We start from the raw sequence: 22,437 nt of genomic DNA on the forward strand, positions 1-22,437 counted from the left end.
AATAAATACTTGTTGACTTGACTAGACTTTGAGCTCCGCCATTAGACCATGTGCTCCCAAAGGGCAAAGACTATCTTTTTTCCTTACTTTGTATCTCGATCACTTGGCACAGTGATTGGCACATAGTAGGAGCTTAACAAATTCCTTTTGACTCAATTTTCTGGAGTTCTTTATAGAATTGCAGAATCATGCTTTTCCTTATTTTTTAACTCACATATGTTAAGTTTCCATTTCACCCCTTTCTTTCCAACCTTGGTTAACATTATTTTCTCAAGGTTGAATTCTATATTCAGCCTTGATTTATTTTCCACAATGGAGAATTATTTCTGTTCACTATGCTCCAGCTTATACTTTTATATAATTTGGATAGGATTACTTTTTAAGCAGAGGCATGGCCTAACACTGACCAGGGTGTTTTCCTCATTTGGTTTCCTTGACTGAATTTCTTACTGTCCTCATGGTTAACTTTGTTTATTGGCATTCAAAGCCCAGAGGATCAGATGCTCAATCTCTCTAACTCTATTGTGGTACAGAATTCTCAGAACTGTTTTAGCAAGAGAGTTATGTGTTCAGAGTCTAAAGGAAATGGGGACATTAGAGGAATTTAAAGTGCTTTGTTCTTCATTTCTGTTTGTTTTTCACAATCATCTGTGTTGTAAAGGAATTCAGGGTCCATTTGTCACAGAGAGATGCTTTCTCTGTGAGGGGCATGGCAGTGGACACACGTAGGATAGCTAGGTTGAAAAGACAGAGGCAAATAAATGTGGGGCCAATGCAATTTTTACTACTTAACCAGAATTTCCGTGGGCCTGATGATTTCCAAAAGCCATTTATACGGCTCTATTAAACAGTAACAAACCTTGTACATATCTACAGCCTACCAATACAGTAATCTTCTAATAAGTAAGACTTGTAATTCCTGTAAACCCCTGGAAAATAAGACAATTCCTTTTTTTTTTTTTTTTTTTGCTTTGATCAAACAAACTAAAGGAGCTGGTTTTACTTACAGCTTATGGTGATTCCAAGCTCCACACTGTGCTTCTTGGGAAGCTTCACATGAAATGTTCCACTGCTCGGAATTACGGACTCTGTAATGAGAAACAAAATAGATTTATGATATTTACAGGACACCAGGAAGGATACTGAGCACCAGCAAATGAAAATGCATTAGGAGTACTTGAATCATGATTGCCAATCATAAAAAGTGGGAATGATGGGAAAAGGGGCTAACTTCTGTGAAATATACTCTGGCTCCAAAATGCTAGTGACATACATATTTTATGGGATTATGCATGTCTAGCAATAATATTCCAGTTGGCTTATTTCTCCCTTTCTATTCTACTTTGCCAAATTCTGTCATTTGAAGCCCAGATGAAAGGTTAACTTCTTCATGGGGACTCGCTAGATTATGTGGGCCCTTGAATCTTTAAATACAAATGATTAATTTTAAAATAAATATATCTCCTATCCCATTGCAATATAGGGTCTACTTAAGTTATCCATAGTGATAAAAATGACATAAATTGTCTCTTTTTAAAATTTTTTAAAAATGCTTTAACTTCTGATTTACATCATTCGTTTCCGCCAGATTTTGAGTTACAAATTTTCTCCCCGTTTTTCCCCTACCTACCACCCCAAAATAGCAGTTTCACAGGATATCCTCTCCTCCAATCTGTTCTCTCCCATATTTTCATAAATTGTCTCTTTGACCATCAGTTAGGTGGTGCAGCAGACAGAGTGCTGGACACAGACTGAAGAAAACCAAATTCAAATTTGACCTTAGACACTTATTAGTTGTATGATTCTGGGCAATCCACTTAGCCTGTCTTCCTCAGTTTCCCTAACTGTAAAATAAGATAACAACTGTTATAACTCCAAGGGTTGTTATGAGACTTAAATATCAGTGCTTGGAACCCAGTACATGCTATACAAAAGCACTTTGCAGATCTTAAACTCTATGAATGCAATTGCTGGTGTTGTTATAGTTATTTTAGGAGCCTAGAATCTAGAGCTGGAAAGAACCAATTTATAATACCATTTATAAAAAAGAACCAATTATAATGCAATTTATAAAACCATGTATGAGGAAGCCAATAGAGAAGCCAATAGAGTCAGGATTCACAGTCAGGTCCTTCTTAACTTTTAATTCCACTCTCTTTTCTCTAAGTCACTGTCTCTTCCTCATTATTTCCTTCTGAGCATCCCTCAAGCATCATAGGACAGAATTTCCTATAGTAACACGAATAACTCTTCTTAAGCAGGTGGGCCACTCTTCTAGGTTTCTAAGTCATGGTGAAGATGGACATTGTCCACAGAAGCAGTGTTTCAGAAAGCCTACGATCTTCAACAATTCTCTGTGAATACCCCTTGTTGAAGTGGGAGAATTTAGAAGAGAAATTTGACTCTCCACGGACCCTGGTAGCAACTTGAGAGTAGAGACGGTTTTATTCTGGGACATTTGTTCCTAGTCCATAGCAGGGGCTACATAAAGATTTACTGAATAATAGTTAACAGTTACGCGCTTAAATCAGAGTACAGTGAATAAAAACAATAGTAAAGAAAGGGGCATTCTCCCACTGACTTTCTACGGTTGCCTTCCTCATCGTCCCCTTAACTCCTCTGAAAACCTGTGGCTTTCCCCCCAAACCTCCAGCTCTCCACACTTTCCTCCCAACTGTGTACTTATCAGCTCTCTAAATTGTTAAACTTCATGGTCAATATGACTGAGCAAATTGTTGACAAAGAAGAGTAAATAGTTTGGTGTTATGTGTCAGTTTGAGCTGGTGCATGTATTCTATAAGGAAAAAAACAAAATTCATTTATTGATTGATTGGGTTGATTGTGAGGAAAAGAAAGCAAGCTGGGGAATGAAAAAAGAAATGTCAAAATCCTATGAACAAAATATGAAACATTAAAGACATTTAAAATAATTTGCTTCTCTTTTCACTATTGCCTGTACTATGAGGGAATTCTGGGTCCCTTATTATAGAAAGATGCTTTTGTTTGGTCAAATGATGGAAGAGGGCAGAGTTGGGATCGAAAGATATGGGTCAAAGGAAAACTGAAGGCCCATGTAATTTTTACTACTCAAATTGAATTTGTGTGGGCATGATTTTCTTTTAGAAAATGTGTATTTCAGTCTTTTGTTTTTAAATCACATTTATTCCTGCATGTATCCTTTCTCTATCCATTAAACTATTCCTTATAACAAAAAATAAAAATTAAAAAAAACCCAACAGTTCAGCAAAACCATTGCCACTTGAGTCTAACGATATGTGCAATATCTTATACCCTTAGTTGTACATCCTTAGTTCTCTTTTGTAAGATAAGGGAGGGAGGTGTGATTTTTAAAATTTTTCTCCAGGTCCAAAGACCTAGTGGCTTTCAAAAGCTATTTGCGAACCATAACAAAGCTTGTATACTTCTCCTCGTATTACTATGTAGCTATCATGATGACCATGGAGAGTCAAAATTCTATTTGAAAAAAAATCTACCAATTCAAATAAGGAATATTTATCAAAGATCCAAGTCTATATGAAATATTGCATCTGGGAACAACATCTATTTCTGTCTAGCCCACAGGATGAAGATCAGTTATTAATTTTATTATGGGTTAATTACTCCCATGATTTACTGCGGATGGTGTACAGAATTAGATTTAGATTTAACAAGCCTTTATATAGTGCTTACTATTGTGCTAAGTACTGTATACATATCTAATTTTGTCCTCACAATGGTCTTGTGAAATGTTATAATCTCCATTTTATAGATGAGGAAACTCAGGCAAACAGAGGTTAAGTTACTTGTCCAAGGTCACACAGCAAATGTCTCAGGTCAGATTTGAATTCGGGTCTTCCTAACCCAAGAGTGAGAACTCTAGTCACTCTGCCTAGCTACGTCCATACAGGAAAGAGCACTGGGATTGGAGTTAAGAGAACTTGGGTTTGAATTTAGATTCTATGTGATATTGGATAAGTCACCTTTCAGTCTAGGTATTACAAAGGCAGGAGTAGCCTTGTAAACACTTTACAAATCTTTTCTCATTTGATCTTCACCACAATCCCATGAGGTAGGTAATGTTGGTTGACATTTTTATGGCAATTTAAAGTTTGAAAAGATCCTGAAGAGTTCATGGTTTAATTTAATGTTTCCTATTTTTTTTTTCATTCTGGAGTGCAATTTTTCATAGGTCACCATAGTCAAAGGAATACATGGCAATTTCAACAACTTCAAGCTGTACTCTGCTTCAAAAGCCCCAGTATTTTAAGGGCACCATTTTCCCAGTGAGTTTATATAGTTACGAATTAGGGACATCATTATGAACCACAGGCTCAGAAGAATCAAAATTATGGGTTACCCAAAGGTCAATAAAAAGACGCATGGCGGTATATAAACTTTCTGCATTATACTACTATCATCAAGGATGAATCTGACCAGAAAAGGGGGTGATTGAGTTTGTCACGGATCAAGAACGAGGACCAACAGATAAGAAGAGCAAGTGTGACCCCGGAGCAAGGACTCCACACCATTGTTTCTCTCTCCTTGAGAGGCAGCATACCATAGTGGATAGAAGGCTCTGCTGTAAGTAAAAATTGGCTGCATTCAAGCCTCATAACTGTATGGGCGTCAACCTCCCTGAGCCTCAGTTTTCATATTTGTAAAATGGAGGTTACACCTGTAATAATCTCTTGCAGAGTTGCAATCAAGTTCAGTTGAGGTAATATAGGTAAAATAACCTTTTCAGACTTTAAATTGCCATGAAAATTGCCAAGTAATACTACCTACCTCATAGGACTGTGGTGGGGATCAAATATATTTGTAAAGAGCTTAGTTACAATGCCTGGAACCTACTTGGTGTAGTTCAGTGGTTTTTCAGTTGTGCCTGACTTTTTGTGACCCCATTTGGAGTTTTCTTGATGAAGATACTGGAGTGGTTTGCCATTGTCTTCTCCAACTCATTTTATAGATGAGGCAAACAGGGTTAAGTGACTTGCCCAAGGTCACACAGTAAGTGTCTTAGGCTAGATTTGAACTCAGGAAGATGAGATTCCTGACTTCCAGGCCCAGCACTCTAGTCTTCCTCAGCACCATCTAGTCAGTACATAATAGGTGCCATATAAATGTTCATTTCCTTCTCTTCTCTCCCATCCCCCTCCATATAAGATGAACAGAAGGCTGTGGACACAAAATGGAAATGGAGAGAATTCATGAAGAAGTTGAGATTAGTATTGCTGGAAGAAGGGACCCAGTGAATCAGATCACATTACTCCTCTGGCTCAGTGTTGGGGCAGAGAACTGAGGACCTACTTTTAAAGTGTTAGCTTTGGGAAGGCACACAGAGTTAGAGACAGTCCAAAACAGCAAACATTTATAAAGAGTCCAAGTCACTGTGCTACGTGCCAGGAATACAAAGGTGAGGAACTGCACAGTGTCCATCTTCACAGTGCTGGGCCTGGAGTCAGGAAGACTTCTCTTAAATTCAAATCTGGCCCCAGACACTTACTAGCTGTGGGACCCTGGGCAAGTCCTTAACCCTGCTTCCCTCAGTTTCCGCATCTGTTTTGCCAAGGAAACTCCAAATGGTGTCATGGAGAATCAGGACATCATGAAAAACAATTGAACAACTGCCCTCAGAGAAATTATCTAATAAAAGGGACATGACATTTACATGAGTAGTATGATCCAAAGCACGATATGATGAAGCAAAGAAGAAATCCGGTAAAGTTTCTTTAGAAAAATACGGAGGTGGTGCAGTGAGTAAGAGTGCCAGCCCTGGCGTCGGGAGACCTGGGATCGGTTCCAGGCTCAGATACTTGGCACCCACACAAAAAAACTGGCCATATAACCTTGAGCAAGTTACTTAACCCCAATTGCTTAAAAAAAAAAAAAAAGAAAAATACGGAGTGGGGCAGCTAGGTGGTGCAGTGAATAGAACACCAGCCCTGGAGTCAGGAGGACCTGAGTTCAAATCTGGTTTCAGACACTTAACACTTAATAGCTGTGTGACCTTGGGCAAGTCACTTAAACCCAAATGCCCTGCCTTCTCCCCTCAAAAAAAAAGGCAAAAAATAAAGAAGCAAAATATGGAGAGAAGGAGAGAAAAAGACCAGGAAAGGTTTTGTGGAGGAGAATGATCTTCTATCATGTCCTTTTCTTTCTCAACACTCTCTTCCTAGCAACTTCATCTACTTCCGTAGTTTCATTTATCATATCCGTGTAGGGAACTCCCAATTATGAATATCTAGCTCTCATTTCTCCCCTAAGCTGAGCCATTGTATCTGGGCTGGACTTTGAAGGAAGAGAAGGATTTTTATAGGCAGAGAATTCCATTCCAAAAACAGGAATGGTTAAGTGACTGCATGGAGGTAGGAAAAAAAAAAGATGAGTCCGAGGAGTGGCCAGCAGCTCAGTTTGTCTGTAATGTTGAGTAGATGAATGGGAATGGTTTGCTATGAGGTTGGAAGGATGAGTATGGAGGGCCTGCCATGCCAGAGGAAAGAATTTTTATTTGCTTTGACAACAGAAAACTACTAAAGATATTTAAACAGGGGAATAATGTAGTCAAATCTATGTATTAGAAAAGTTGTTGGAGAGGCCAGGTAGCTCAGCGAGTAAGAGCACCGGCCCCAGTGTCAGGATGACCTGGGATTGAATCTGGGCTCTGATACTTAGCACCACACCCAGAAATAACAGGCCGTGTAACCTTGAGCAAGTTACTTAACCCTGATTGCTTTTAAAATAAAAAAAAAAGTTGTTTTGGTAGGTCTGAGAAGTTAGATTGAAAATGGGGAGATCATTTTAGAAGTCTTACTTCCAGGCAAGAGGTGAAGAGAACCTAGACTAACCAGAGTGGTAACCATGTTATTGCTGAGATAAGTAAAAATAGGGTGTATGTATACACATACATGTATATGTGTGTACATATATACACACATACACACAAACATATATGCATTTGTATCTGGATGCATGTAATATGTATGTATATATATGCATAGGCACATATATCTAAAATTTAAAAATTAAAAAAAGATAGACATACTGCAGAGACAGAATCAATGGACTTTGGAAATTGCATACCCAGCTAAAGGAGGGAAAAGTCTCAAAAATGACGCTAATATTTTGAGATTGGCTGGAAGAATGGTGTTTCCATCAACAGAAATAGGGAAGGTGAAAAGAAGAACAGAGTTAGGGAAGAAGATGACGGGTCCAATTTTTGACATGTTGAGTTTGAGGTGCTGCAGAAATATCGAATGCCCATCATGCATCTGGAGATGTGGGACTGGCTCTCAGGGAAGATGAGGACTGGATAGTCAGACATGGATAGTCAGCTCCAGTGAAACCATGAGAGTTGATGAAGTCACTAAGGGACAGAGTATTGAAAGAGAAAAAGGTATGATGAAAAATAAGATGAGCAGACTAGTATAAGAAATAATGAACAGGTGGACTCCAGAAAATCCTGGAAAGACTCATATGAACTGATGCAGAGTGAAGTGAGCAGAACCAAAAGAACCCTGTACACAGTAACAGCCACAGTGTGCAATGACTGATTTTGATAGACTTAGCTCTTCTCAGAAACACAAAGACCTAAAACTATTTCAAAGGACTGAGGATGGTAAATGCCATCCACACCCAGAGAAAGAGTTGGAATGCAGAGTGAAGAAACTATTTTTTTTTGTTTTATTTTTTCTTTGTCATGGCCTCTCCTGTTCATTATAATTCTTTTTTTTTTAAATTTTTTTTTTGCTATTTGGAGGGCAATTGGGGTTAAGTGACTTGCCCAAGGCCACACAGCAATTTTTGTATGTGTGTGTGTATGTGTGTGTTAAGTGTCTGAGGTGGGGTTTGAACTCAGGTCCTCCAGACTCCAGGGCTGGTGCTCTCGTTATAATTCTTCTATGCAACATGACTAATGTGAAAATGTGTTTAATAGGAATGTAGAGTCATGTCGTATTGCATGCCGTCTTGGGGAGGGAGGGGGAGAAAACTGTAAAATTATGGAAATGAATGTTGAAAACTAAAAATAGATAAATTAATAAAATTAAAAAAGAAAGAATATAAGACTAGAATAACAGACAGGGAAGAGAGGAAAGCAAAGGAGGACAGAAGTGTGTTTTGGCACAGATTCCTACTACTTGAAGAAAACCAGAGACCTAGCACAGTCCCTTACACTTAGTAGGTACAATATAAATGTTTTCTGAGTTGTACTGATGGACTGAATCTGGGTTCTTATTCAGGAAGGTGGGATATATGTGTTTCTTTTTTTTGGGGGGGTGTAACAAAAGAGAGAAAGGAAGTACATGTAACCAGGAATGATCCCTGAACTAGGCTATAAAGGGAAGTCCATGGAAGCAGAGTAATTGGCAGTCCTGGCCTACTCTAGACACATAAGTGGGACCTTTGAAACAAGCTATTCTATATATACATTATACATCTATATATATACATATATATATATATATACATTATATATACTGGTACCTATTTGTAAAAGCACTGATCTAAAATAATGACTTTGTTGTTGATGTTCAGTCCTATCTGACCCTTCATGACCCCATTTGGAGTTTTCTTGGCAGAGATACTGGAGTGGTTTGCCCTTTCCTTCTCCAGCTCATTTTATAGATGAGGAAACGGAGACAAACAGGGTGAAGTGACTTGCCCAGGGTCTCACTGCTGGTAAGTAGCTGAGGCCAGATTGGAACTCATGAAGATAAGTATTTCTGACTCCAAGTCCAGTGCTCTTTCTGCTGTACCGCCTAGCTGCCCCAAAACAGTGACTTAGGAATTATCAACATTCAGGAATGGCGAGTTTGTGAAAATACCAACAAAATTAACCACAGTAATGGCTTGAGGTGATATTTTCAAGTCACCAGAAAACACACTTTGATCTCTACAATTTAAAAAAGTCAAACGAGGGGCGGCCAGGTGGCTCAGTGAGTAAGAGCACCGGCTTCAGAGTCGGGATGACCTGGCATCGAAGTCAGGCTCAGATACTCAGCACCACACCCATAAATAACTGGCCGTGTAACCTTGAGCAAGTTACTTAACCCCAATTGCTTTTAAAAAAAAAATAAAATGAAAAATAAGTCAAATGAAGGTGTGGCTAGGTGGCACAGGGAGTAGAGCACCAGCCCTGAAGTCAGGAGGACTTGAGTTCAAATCCAGCCTCAGACACTTAACACTTACTAGCCATGTAACCTTGGGCAAGTCACTTAACCCCAAATGGCCTCCAAAAAGAAAAACAAAGTAAAAGATCATGCCAAAAAAAGAGTCAAACAATCCAAAGTTGTGAACAAACATCAACAAATTAGTATCTTTGTGGAAGTTGGGGTTATAACTCGCTCTTTTCATGCATGTGTGATCAGGCTTCACATGGTGACTGTTCATGTAAACATATTTGCAAGCTTTTCACATGACGGCTTTGAAAGAATCAGAACTAAATAGGGGGGAAAATGCTCCAATATGTTAATGTGGCCGTTAGTTCTTAGGGATAATGGAGTAAATTAAGCAAAACAAATTTGAAAACAAATGATGTTTATTTGCTTAGCATCTCTGTGACCATTATGTGTTTTCTCTCCACCCTCTTCAATTTTTTTCTTTTGTTGACATGTGTAATTAAAAGCACATTTGTGTAAATAAAGTCTTTCCTCTCCCTTCTATCCAAGTAGTTGGCTTCCCCTCCTTAGCACAGCATGAGAACTGCCAATTCAGGACTCATCACCCTGGAAGAATGTATGAAATTAAAGAGACTGGCCTCACTGAATAGAAGAGATTAATGGAGTAAGGAAGATGTTAGCCACCCTCCACACAACCCCCAATGCTTTGAAACATTCACTAATAAAGGCATGAAAAAAACTAGTCTTGAAAGGCCTTTCACATGAACTTATTTCCAGAGCTAATTTTTCAAATAAAGTTAGAGGCTTCAAAGCCCCATAAAGTTAATCTAGATTGGATTTCAAGAAATGAGACTTGCATTGACAAAATCTCGAAGGCAGTGAGGCATAGAGCACTGGGCTTGGAAACAGGAAAATTCAAATTACTGAATTCAAATCTGGCCTCAGACACTTACTAAACTGTGTGACCCTGGGAAAGTCACTTAACCCCATTTGCCTCAGTTTCCTCATCTGTAAAATGAGCTGGAGAAGGAAATGGCAAACCACTCCGGTATCTTTGACAAGAAAACCACAAAATGGGGTTGTGAAGTATTGGATACAATTGGAAAAACTAAACAACAGCAAAAATTTCTTTAAGTATCTACAATGTTCCAGGCACTGCGCCGGGTGCCAGTGACATCAATATAATACATGTAACAATTCTGACTAGGACAGTACATTTTAATGAGGGAAATAACATATATATAAGGAGGTACAAAGAAAATTCACATAGAATGGATGGGAGGGCACTAGAAGCTGAAGTGAACGGGAGAGGCTTCCTGAGAAGATGGTGCTTGAGCTGAGTCTGAAAGGAGGCCAGGTATGTCAGAGTGGAAGTCAGGAGAGGAGGAGGGGGAGGGGGAGAAAGAGAGAGACAGGGAAACAAAGAAAGAAGAGATAGAGAAAGAGAGAGAAAGAAGAGAAAGAGCGTGCATGCGAGAGAGAGGAGAGAGGAAGGGAGAGAGAAAGAGAGAGAAGGATAGAGAGAGGAGAGAGAGAAAAAGAGAGAGGAAGAGAGAGAAGAGAGGAGAGAGAGGAAGAGAGAGAGACAGAGACAGAGAGAGAGAATAGGAGAGAGACAGAGAGAGAGAGAGAGACAGAGAGAGAGAGACAGAGACAGAGAGAGAGAATAGGAGAGAGACAGAGAGAGAGAGAGTCAGTACCACATCACACAGATGGGAGACAGAACATCCTCTGGCCAGTACGGCAATACCAGAGAATGAATAAAGGAGAGTAATATGTTAAAAGATAGAAAGACAGGGAGTTGCCAGGTTGCGAAGAGCTTTAAATTCCAAACAGAGAAGTTTACATTTGATTCTAGGGGTATCAGAGAGTCACTGGCATTTATTGAGTAGGGGGGCTGACATGGTCAGACACACGCTCTAGGACAATGACTTTGGCGGTTATTCGGAGAATGGATTGGAGTTGGGGGGAGGACCCAAGGGAAAGAGTCAGCTTATAAGACCATTGCAATTATCCAGGTCAGAGGGGATAAGGACAGGAACAAGACTGGTGGCCACAGCAGTGGAGAGGAGGAGACATCATCAAGAGATGCTGTGGAGAAAGCCATTGCAAGATCTGGCAACTGATTGGACGTTCACCTTGAAAGAGAGAGGAGTCAAACATGATACTGAGGTTGTAAACCTGAAAGAAAGGGAGGGTGGTGATGCCCGTGATAGCAGCAGAGGAGTTCAGAAGAGGGATGGGTCTGGAAGAAAAGATAATGAGTTCTGTTTTGAACATGCTGAGTTTGAGACGCCTATGGGACATTCGGTTCTCAATATACAATAAGCATATGGTCATGTGGTGCTGAGACGAGGGCTGCAATCATCTGCATGCAGATGGTAATTGAACCCAAGGGAGCTGATGAGATCACCAAGTGAGAGACGGGAGGAATCTGCTAGAAGAGACTAGAGAGGGCAGGATCAAGAGGGGGTGTGATCTTGGCAAGGAGAAAGGCCACCTTAGTGCTAGAGACAGAAGGAAAGTAGGAGAGAGAGATATAGAGACACACACAAAGAGAGACAGAGAGATGGGGGGGGGCAGCTGAGATAAAGAGAAGGGAAAAAGAGGGGGCCCGTGTAAAATAACCTCAATCATCTCCATAAAGTAAGAAGCTTGTTCCTTAGCAGAGGGGATTAGGGGAAAGACTTTTGTAATAGCTTCTATGGGAAGTGAGATAAAGAATCAATTAGAGAAGAATAAAAGGATTGTCTTGTTGCTGGGAGGGCCCAGTGGAAGTTGGAGAATGGAAAATTGTGGTATATAATCATGATGGAATACTACTGTGATTTAAGAAATGATGAGCTTAATGATCTTAGAAAGACATGGATGGGGGCAGCTAGGTGGCACAGTGAATAGAGCACCAGCCCTGGAGTCAGAAGGACCTGAGTTCAAATCCAGCCTCAGACACTTACTAGCCATGTGACCTTGGGCATGTCACTGAACCCCAATTGCCCTGCCTGCCCCCCTCAAAAAAGCAAAAAAAAGACAGACATGGATAGACTTGCATGAAACAATGAAGAGCATAATAAGCAGGACCAAGAGAATATTGGACAACATGATTTTATAAAGCAAGGTAGCACAGTGGATAGAGCACGTGGCCTGGAGTCAAAAAAACTCATCTTCCTGAGTTCAAATCTGGCCTCAGATAATAGCTCAGAGATCCTAGGCAAGTCACCTAACCTCTGTTTGCCTCTTTCTTCAACTGTAAAATGGGGATTATAATAGCACCTACCTCACAGAGTTGTTATCAGGATCAAATGATACAATATTTATAAAAAGTGCTTAATGTGGTATCTGGTACATAGTAGGTGCTAGATAAATGCTTATTTCCTCCTCTTCCAGCTTCATTCAGCGGCAGGGGTGTAGGAGGTAAGGAGGATGGTGAGGAGTGAGCCAAGGCTGACCTTTGGCAAGGGATGAGTGGTCACAGAACAAGGGCTGATAGATGCAGGAGTAGAGGATGGTATGGATTTGGACTGAGGTCAGGATCTGGAGGGAGAAAAGTTAGGTAATGGCTGACAGTCTGAAGAGGTGGAAGGATTGGAGGGTGTGGTGCAACTGGAGAATATCTTTAGGCAAAGAAGTCGGGGTGAATAAAGGAAGGTCAGAGTTTTTGTTTAAAGAGGTGGCACACTTATGTCTAATGTTGAGATACCAAATATTGCTAAATATTTGTAAGTGATGATGGTGTGGAAATCACAAGGCTTAATGGATGGGCAGCTACTTTCACATTTAGAAAGGCCTAGGTTTAACAATGACCAGCCACAATTCCAAAGGACTCATGATGAAACATACTGTCTCCAAAGAGAGAGCTGATAGACTCAGAAGCATATTCTTTTTTTTCCCTTTTACTTCCTGTCTTCCTTCCTTTTTCTTCCATCTTTCTTCCTTTCCTTTATTTTTTCTTTGCTTCTTCCTTATCTTTTTCTTCTCTTTCTTTCACTTTCCTTTTCCTTTTCTTCCTTCCCCTTTTCTTCTATCTTTTCTTCTTTTCTTTCTTTTTCTTTCCTTCCTTCCTTTCATCTTTTCTTCATTCCTCCCTTATTTTTCTTTCCTTCCTTCACTTTTTTTGTTTTTTTTTGCAAGGCAGTGGGGGTTAAGTGACTTGCCCAGGGTCACACAGCTAGTCTAGTAAGGGTGAAGTATCTGAGGCCATTTCCTTCCCTTTTTCCTTTCTTTCATTTTTCCTTTTCCTTTCATCTTTCTTTTGTTCTTTCTTTTCTCCCTTCCTTTCCCCCATCTTTCATTCCTTCTTTTTCTTTTTTCTTTCCTGTCTTCTTTCTCTCTTTCCTTCTTTCCCTCCTTCTTGATACAACAAATACGTGAATTTGTTCGACGATACATATTTGTAACACATATTCTTTTTCTTTTTTTTTCTTTTTGGAGGGAGGGTAGGGCAATTGGGGTTAAGTGACTTGCCCAAGGTCACACAGCTAGTGCTAAGTGTCTGAATCTAGATTTGAACTCAGGTCCTCTTGACTCCAGGGCTTGTGGTCTATTCACTGTGTCACCTAGCTGCCCCCAACATTTTATTTTTCTTAACCTCCTTTTTGGAACTGACACTGACAATGGACCCTCAGAATGGCCCTAAGTCACTTAGCTGCTTGGTACTCTAGAAAATGCTCTGAGACTAGAAATAGCAGAGAAGGGGTCGATCTTCATTGGTAGGGTTTGTTTATCTAGGAGTTTTCTTTACTAACAACATCATAGTACAGTCTCTATGCCTATTCTTTTCAATAAAAATCAAAATCTAAAAAAAGAATGAATCGCGGGTCATCTCTTGATAAAGACAAAAGTAAAGCCTTCTATTTGAAACCAAAATACAAACTGCAGAAATACAGGATGGGTGAGGTGTGGTCAATGTAAAAAAGACCTGGGTATTTTTTATAGAATGCAGCCTTTGGATGAGTAGATATTGTGGCATTAGATAAAAGGCAAGTGTCATCTTTGTTGTAGTTCAGTCCTTTCTGATTCTTCATGACTCCATTTGGGGTTTTCTTGGCAAAGATATTAGAGCGGTTTGCCATTTCCTTTTCCAGCTCATTTTACAGATGAGGAAACTGAGGCAAACAGGGTTAAGTGACTTGTCTGGGATCACACAGCAAGTAGGTGTCTGAGGCCAAACTGGAACTCAGGAAGATGAGTCTTCCTGACTTCAGGCCCAGCGCTCTATCCATTGGTCCATCTAGCTGCCGCAGTGTTATCTTAGCATGCCTTAATAGAAGCAAACTATTCAAAATGAGAAATTTTATAGTCCCACAGCAATCCTTAAAGTGCTATTATCTTTATAATCACCATAAATCGTCTGCATTCTGCTTCCATCAGACTTTGCAGTATTGTGTTCCAATTGGGGCACCACGATTTAGGGAAGACATTGACAAGATAGAGTGGGCCCAGAGAAGGCTGAGCGGACGAATGGTGAGGGGACTGAAGACCCTGCTGAAATTGGAATTTGATGCTGTTTAACCTGGAGATTATATTTTATATATATATATATATATATATATATAGATTATATATTATATTAATAGTTGACTTTGCTTATCTGATAGGACTAACACATGGAAGAAAGATAGGCCTTGTTTTATGTGGTCCGAGGGTCAGAGCAAGAGCAAAGGATGGAAGGCAATTGCGGTTTAGGTCTTGGCTTCACCTGAGAAAAGACTTGCTAACAAGGGAAGTTGGCCATGAGCAGAAAGGGTTGCCTTGGGAGGCTGGGGGTTCCCTCTTATGTGGGGGTCTACAAAAAGAAACTAGAACAGGGCAGCTAGGTGGTGCAGTGAATAGAGTACCGGCCCTGGAGTCAGGAAGACCTGAGTTCAAATGGCCTCAGACACTTAACAAAAACTAGCTGTGTGACCTTGGGCAAGTCACTTAACCCCAATTGCCTTGCCCTCCCCCGCTCCAAAAAAAAAAAAAAAGAATTTCCAGAGGTAGATGAATATCTTAACAATGAATCATGAACAAACTGACCCTCTCGTTAGGTTCCTCATTTTATATATGAGAATATGTCAGAAGTGGGATTTGAACCAAGATTCACTGACTAAAATCTAACATTCTATAATACCACACTACCTCTTCTTAATGGAAGAAAGAGAAGTGATGGTGCCCTTTGACCTAGTGATCCCACTACCCAGGTCTACACTCTCAAAGGAGATTATGAGAAGGAAAAAAAGACCTGTCTGTACAAAAGTAATGATATGTGCTTTACTCATATAGTTAGGTGGTTCAGTACATAGAGTTCAGGACTTGGAGTCAGGAAGACCCTAGTTAAAATCCTACCTTAGACACTTACTGTGTGACCCTGGGCATTTAAATAGTGTTTTAAGGTTTGCAAAACACTTTACAAGTATTATCTCATTTGATCCTTACAATGACCCTTCAAGGTCATTTTACAGATGAGGAAGTAAGGCACAGACAGGGGGCACAAAGCTAGTAAGCATCAGAGGCTGGATCTGAACTCAGGTCTTCCTGACATGGAGTTGAGTGCTTTATCCATGGTGCCACCTACTGATACAGGGTAAAGTAAGCCAGATTAGAATGCCAATATACACACTGACCACAACCCGGTAAATATCACTCTTATTAAGAATAACAGGAACAACATTTTTGAAAGAAGAAAATATATAAGTACAGATATGGAAACAAAACGTTACGGTTGTATTTGAGTACTTTGTACATGTTTACATTTATTCACTTAACATCAGGGTTCTTGAACTCATTAAAAAATTTTGTTAACTGGATTATAATATAATTAGCTTTCATCATAATCTTATGTATTTTATTTATTTTAAAATATTATTCTGAGAAGGAATCTATAAGCATCAATAGGCTGCCAAAGGGGGCCATGACTAGAAAAAAAAGTTAACTCCTGCTCCATTGTTCTGCTATATGTTATTTACGTATATATTTCTGATCTCCTCCATTAGAATTGTAAGCTCACTGAGTGGAGGAATCATTTCATTCTTTGTACTAGTATTCTCAATGCCCACCACAGTGTCTGGTACACAGTAGGTACAAAATAAGTGCTTGCTTGATGACTGATTTGTTAACATCAACAAGTATACAAATACACATTATAATCAAAATGCAAATACACTGGAGGTTATGGTTTTCCATACAATCATTTAAAAATCTCTATTTTATCATTTGAATATTTTTGGTATTGTTACTAAAGTTTAGAGTCAAAAAAATGCACCCTTAGATTTTATTGGGCATTTTGCCATAGGAGGTAGATAGGGAAGGGTAATTTAGAGATTAAGAGTAGGCTACTGGATGGGCATGAAGGAATTAGTATGTGAAATGGGAATGCAAATTTGGAAGATCTTCCCTGCCCCTAGGCTAAAATGCACCTGAAGCCTGGGGAGGGAGGCTTGTTTTTCAGTAGATACTTCTTGATTGGCCAGTGAGTCAATAAGGTTGTTACATTCTCTGAGCCAGGAGAAGGCTATATAAGCCCTGATGTGTAGCTTTGTTTTGGGACTCACTTTGAGAAGTGTTCTGTGATTTGATCTGAATTCCGGGAAGCCGTTGTTGAGAGTCCCCCGGCTTTGAAAAACCCAGATGCTGATTTGGTATGGATGTAATGGTTGGACAGTTTGGAAATCTGTCTACTTGATCTGTTAATGTCTTGATAATTCTGCCTGTATACTCTGAAGTTCGGGGTGCCGACTTTTCCCCTGAACAAGGTAAACGATATATGTCTGACTGATTAAAGTAAGCTTGTTAACCCATTTTGAGTTGCTTTCCTTTATCAAAGCAGATCCAAGAACCTGTGGTAGCTGCAAACCCTGAGGACACTTGGGGTGCTTGCTGCTACAGTATGCTACCAAGAAACCCCAGGCCTCAGGTTGGCGAATGTACTTTTCTTAGACCCTACCAGTCCTATCACTATCTGACCCTGGAACAGGGGAGACACAGGGATCTAGAACTAAGTAGGGGCTTGGGTGGTGGTCCCATGGAATAGGTGGGGAAGAAGGGAAAGGAAAGGAAATCACAATTTCAAAACAGGAAGCAGCAAGAGAAGGAGGGTTTCCTGTATATGAATGAGGTAAAATATTCAGAGACCTACAGAGTCATTCACCTTCTATGAACTGTGTTCTTCAGAACTCATGCAGCATGAGGTCTGGGCTCTTTGATTATAATAGCTCAGATCTCTGTAGCACTCTACAGCTTTCCAAATGTTGCATTTTGGTCATTCTCTGAGGTTGGTAGGTTGGCTGGTCATTGTCCGTCATTCTCAAAGAGAACCAAAATGACATCACAATGTTGGAGTCAAGGTACAGTGTATCAGATGGTGGCTGATCAGACCAATATGAACCCAGAAGGCTCTACCATAGGTCGGGCACAAAAAGTCCATATAAACTGGCCTATAATGGAATTATAGGGAATTTCCAGTGTGGAAACTCCCTCCACCAATACAATTCAGCATCTGCTTATCAATTTTTAGTCTAAGAGAGTTGTCTCGGGTCACAGAGAGTGTCGGTGACCTGCCTGGATGCATAGACAGTACCTGTCAGGTCTTCCTTACCCTAAGGCTGGTTACTTCCTGCTTCTTTTTTTTCTTTTTTCTTTTTTTTTTTGGAGGGGGGAAAAATAGGGCAACTGGGGTTAAGTGACTTTCCCCAGGTCACATGGCTAGTAAGTGTCAAGTGTCTGAGGCCACATTTGAACTCAGATCCTCCTGACTCCAGGGCTGGGTCTCTATTCACTGTGCCACCTAGCCCCCCCCTCCCCCTTCCTGCTTCTTTAGCCCCATTCTGCAGATGAGAAAATTAAGACTCAGAAAAGTTGCCTTGTCTTATCTGAATTTTAGATAAGACATAGTCTTTGCCTTCAAGGTGATGGCAAAAGTGTTGGCTAGGGTCATTCAACTCATGGTAGATGTTTCAGTAGATACAGTGCTGCTTCTGGAGTAAGGAAGACCAGAGTTCAGATCTGATCTGACAATTTCTGGGCGTGTGACCCTGGGCAAGTCACTTAACCTTTGTCTTCTTCATTCTGTCAGCTGTTAAATAGGGATACCAATACCACCTACCTCTTAGGGTTGTTGTGAGGATAAATAAGGTAAAGTGTTTAGCACAGAATAGGCGCTTAATAAATGCTGATTCCCTTCCCTAACTGTTCTTTTCCTTTGGTAACATTTCTGTCTGTGAAGACTACCAGTGATTGATAACAGGCTGAGGTTTTGATTGAACATATAACCTTGCTTATGTTATCACCATGATCTAAACAAATCTGCCCACACAATGAATGTGGAACACCTGTTAGCCATAGATAAAGGCAAAGTAGGATCTGTGAAGCATCTGTATAATAACTGGTGCCCTCTCAATCTCATCCTTCACTCTAGATGTGGGAGAAAGAAGGTTTATGTCAGCCCACTCAGGGAAGCATTATGAATCCCTCAAACCTTTCCCTGCGGTGCTATCATGCGTGCTTCCGAGGGAAATGATTAGAGAGTGATGAGGCCATTTCCCTTTCCATGACTGGAAGATATCTATAACTGTCTATTTAAGGGAGAATCAGGAAGAATAAATGTTACCGAATGTTCTTATTTCACATATATATCTACTCTTGGATCTTCATCTTGTCATTATTTATTTCCAGATGTTCTTATGTTGACTTCTTAATACATGACTAAAGAAATGCCCGATTCAGAATGACACCCCAAACTCAAACAAATAAACAATATTCCCCATGTAGGTAGTTCTCCCCACGCTAAATAACAAATATAATTCACATTCAGTGTGGTCCTGACAGAGTCTTTATATTGGAAAACACTGTGCAATCATACCTGCAACATCAAACTCTATTTCCAAAGTGACCTTGCTAGTGATGGAGGAATCTCGGAGAAGTTGACTGGCTTCCTCAAACGTGCTGTCTTCAGTCGGAATCCCATTGATGGCCATCACCCTGTCTCCAATTTGCAGTACTCCACACCTAAATGCACAACTGTATGTTAGCGGTCTGACACAGAAGAGAAAAGAATGCATGTGACCCAGTGGAGGGCCCCAGACAAATTGGATCAGAACCCTAATGAACCACGGTTGTAATTCAGTTCTTTTTGCCTGCTTCAATCTGTATCGTACAATATATAGGTTTGTAGCAGGTGTTAAAGCCAACAGTGCCTTGCACAAATCCAGGCAGTGGCCAGAAAAAAAATGCAAGAAAGGAGATGTACTGAAGTGTCCCAAAGAAGTAATGAATAATTCAGCTTGGGAGTATCTGCTATGATTGGATCTGAACTAATACACAGCAGTGATGAATGTGCTTTCCCCATGGCATAAAAATTATTAAAGTTTAAACTTCAGAGATTTTCTTATGGATTTTCTCCCTTTAATTAATAGCCTCCAGTCCCCTGATGGGAAAAACTGCAAGATAAAGGCACTGATGCTTGTTATTCTTCTCAGACTCGATTGAGAACATCAAATTTTATTGTCAGAACAGAGAGTTCATTACGGTCCGCATTTCCTGCATGCAGCAGCGTTCCGTAAGTTAATAACCATCCAGTGGTATCCAACTCCAAACTTCCTCAGGAAAGCAGAGAAGACAGGTGCCCTCATCTCCAAGTGTCTCACCTTTCTGCTGGGCTGTCAGCTTCAATATAGGAAATCAGTGGAGGGGAAGACAAAGTCTCAGTGGCAAACACGCTGCCTTGGAGCTGTATCCCAAATCCCACGACAGGATCGGCAGTCAGCACTACCTCTGTAGTTTCAGTGTGGACGACCTGCCCAGCCAAGCCAACAGTGCTGGAAGCCAAAGACACTATAAAGGAAAGCAGCGGAGAGGAAGGGACCCTTAAGTACAGACAGATCAAAGCAATACAGGTGTTTCAAGACATGTTCCCCTCCCTTAAATGCTTACTGATACAAGTTTAAATTTGGGGTCCACCAGCAAAAATTTCAGAAAGAGAAATTTATTCAATGTAAGAGAGACAAACCTCCCATTGCTTACATCATTTTAGCTGGAGAGTCTCCCTGGGAGGCTTCTTGATTTCTCTTTGTAGGGGTACAACCACATAGCAGAAAGAAAAGTAAGAACTGAGAGAGGCATTCTAGTCTTAGGTTTGCCACTAGCTTCATTGTTTAACCTTAACCAAATCCCTTCATCTCATCTGTAAAATGAGAGCTAGACTAAATTATTTCTAAAATTTCTTCTATCTATAAAATTCTATGCCCATGCTTTACTGAATTTCCATAGACTAATAATTTTGAAACCCCTTGACCCAAAGCCCAGTGTCTGGGGACACTGATTTGCCTTGGTCCATAGCCTCACACCATTTTAAAAAGAAACATTATGGTTGCATAAGCTCTTCTCATACCAAAATTATACCCATTAAGTATTCTCTTCCTCCTATTATTTCAAATGACTCTCCAACCTACTTCCTAGAATCCACATTTGTTGCCCTAAGTAAAAGAGCTGTTCTGCTGCTATCTCCTTTTGTATTTTTCTTCTTAGCTAGTTCAGCTTTACCCGTCCAAGCTCACACCATCTCAGCCAGCCTCATTATTATCTCCCTCAACCCTAACTCTGCTGTCTGTAAAGAGTGAATTCCACCTCTTCCTTAAGCAATTGGTTTCATCTCCTTCCTTTAGTGACACTTGGCTGTCCTATTTCCAGTGAAAGTGGTTCCTTTTTCTCTTTTTCCATTTCTTTTAACTTATGGGTAATGCTATTTAGCATGTCCTGGGTCCTCTACAAGTTGACCTCTTCTTATGCCATTCTCTTCCCTTCCTGTTATCCAGCTGTTATCTACTCTCCCTTCTTCATGACTTCAGTACCTGGCTTACAGGTTTATTCTCTACCCTGTCCTTTGTCATTGTTTTCAGTGAGAAATTTACCTTCATAGCCATGGACCTCTTTATAGTTGCTGAATGTACTCATCTCCATTGACCTTCACTCAATTTACCCATCTATACATAGGACTTCAGACTTACCCCATTTACAAATTCTCAAACTCTGAACTTTCCATTTCTGATCACAATCTACCTTATATTCCAAGACTCTTATTCTCTCTTTCCTGTTGAACCTGGTCTCTACTATTTTGACCTCTAGTTTCTCCACACCTTCCTAAGACTTTTACTAGCCTTTCTATCCAACCTGGATCTAAGAACAATAGCAACAATATTAATAATAACAAAAATAGTAAAAAAAAAATAGTTGGTTAGCATTTTATGTAGCAATTTAAAATCTGCAAAGTGTTTCATGTTATCTCATTTGATTCTCACAGTCATCCTGTCAAGTAGATGCTATTATTATCCCCCCATTTACAGATGAGAAAATTGAGGAAGAGAGAAGTTATGTGACTTATCTACAGTCATATAGCTAGTATCTGAGGCTGCATTTGAGCTCAGGTCTTTTTTTAACTTCAAGTCCAACACTATCCAGTATACCATCTAACTACCATGATCCAATGGTTAACAATTTTAACCATATACTTGAATGAAGTAGAATAGAATGTTCTAGAACACCTTTTCCCTTAATCCTTTGTTATATATGCATAATTCTCTTTTTTTCTTTCTTTATTTTTAAAGTTAATTTATTTTTAGTTTTCAACATTAACTTCCACAAATTTTAAATTTTCTCCCCCTCTCCCTTCCTCCCTCCCCAAGATAGGATACAATATCATATGGTTCTACATACATGTTCCTATTAAACAAATTTTCACATTAGTCATGTTGTATAGAAGAATGATAACGAATGGGAGAAACCATGAGAAAGAAAAAAAAACCATTTCTCTTTGCATTCAGACTCCATAGTTCTTTCTCTGGATGAGGATGGCATTTCCCATTATGAGTCCCTTGGAACTGTTTTAGATCCTTGCATTGCTGAGAAGGGCTAAGCCTATCAAAATCAGTCATCATACACTGTGGCTGTCACTGTGTACAATGTTCTCCTGGTTCTGCTCACTTCACTCAGCGTCAGTTCATAAAAGTCCATAATTCTCTTTATTGTGCTTTGCAGATAGTGCTTTAAAAATAAATGGAAGGTTTGTGGCATCCTTGCATCAAGCAAGTCTATCAGTCATTTTTCCAGCAGCATATGCTCACATTGTGTCTGTCAAATTTTGCTAATTCTTGCAATATTTCAAATTTTTCATCATTAGTATATCTGTTATAGTGATCTATGATCGGTGATCTTTGAGGTTGCTATTCTAATTGTTTTGGGGCACCATGAACTGTGACCGAATAAGATGGTGAATTTAACTGGTAAATGTTGTATGTGTTCTGACTGCTTCACCAACTGGCCATTCCCCATCTCTCTCCCCTTCCTTGAACCT

At 39.9% G+C, this 22,437-nt stretch overlaps 1 protein-coding gene and 1 long non-coding RNA gene across 2 annotated transcripts in view; one reads left to right on the plus strand and one right to left on the minus strand.

Moving 5' to 3' along the window:
* Positions 1-9,787, plus strand: part of LOC138155759 (uncharacterized) — a 99,163-nt gene extending 89,376 nt beyond the window's left edge. Inside the window, exon 4 of the long non-coding RNA XR_011166983.1 lies at positions 9,669-9,787. This is a non-coding gene — a long non-coding RNA (uncharacterized lncRNA). The remainder of the gene's footprint in view (positions 1-9,668) is intronic.
* Positions 1-22,437, minus strand: part of GRIP1 (glutamate receptor interacting protein 1) — a 243,127-nt gene that overhangs the window by 100,230 nt on the left and 120,460 nt on the right. Inside the window, exons 10-12 of the mRNA XM_069080983.1 lie at positions 19,736-19,922; positions 18,952-19,097; positions 1,008-1,088 (exon numbers count right to left, since the gene is read on the minus strand). Of these exons, the coding sequence (XP_068937084.1) occupies positions 1,008-1,088; positions 18,952-19,097; positions 19,736-19,922 (414 nt within the window). The remainder of the gene's footprint in view (positions 1-1,007; positions 1,089-18,951; positions 19,098-19,735; positions 19,923-22,437) is intronic.

The sequence above is a fragment of the Petaurus breviceps genome, unplaced genomic scaffold, assembly GCF_028583685.1.
Source record: "Petaurus breviceps papuanus isolate PSGF00001 unplaced genomic scaffold, PetGlider_PUasm1.0 154, whole genome shotgun sequence".
Lineage (NCBI taxonomy): Eukaryota > Metazoa > Chordata > Mammalia > Diprotodontia > Petauridae > Petaurus > Petaurus breviceps.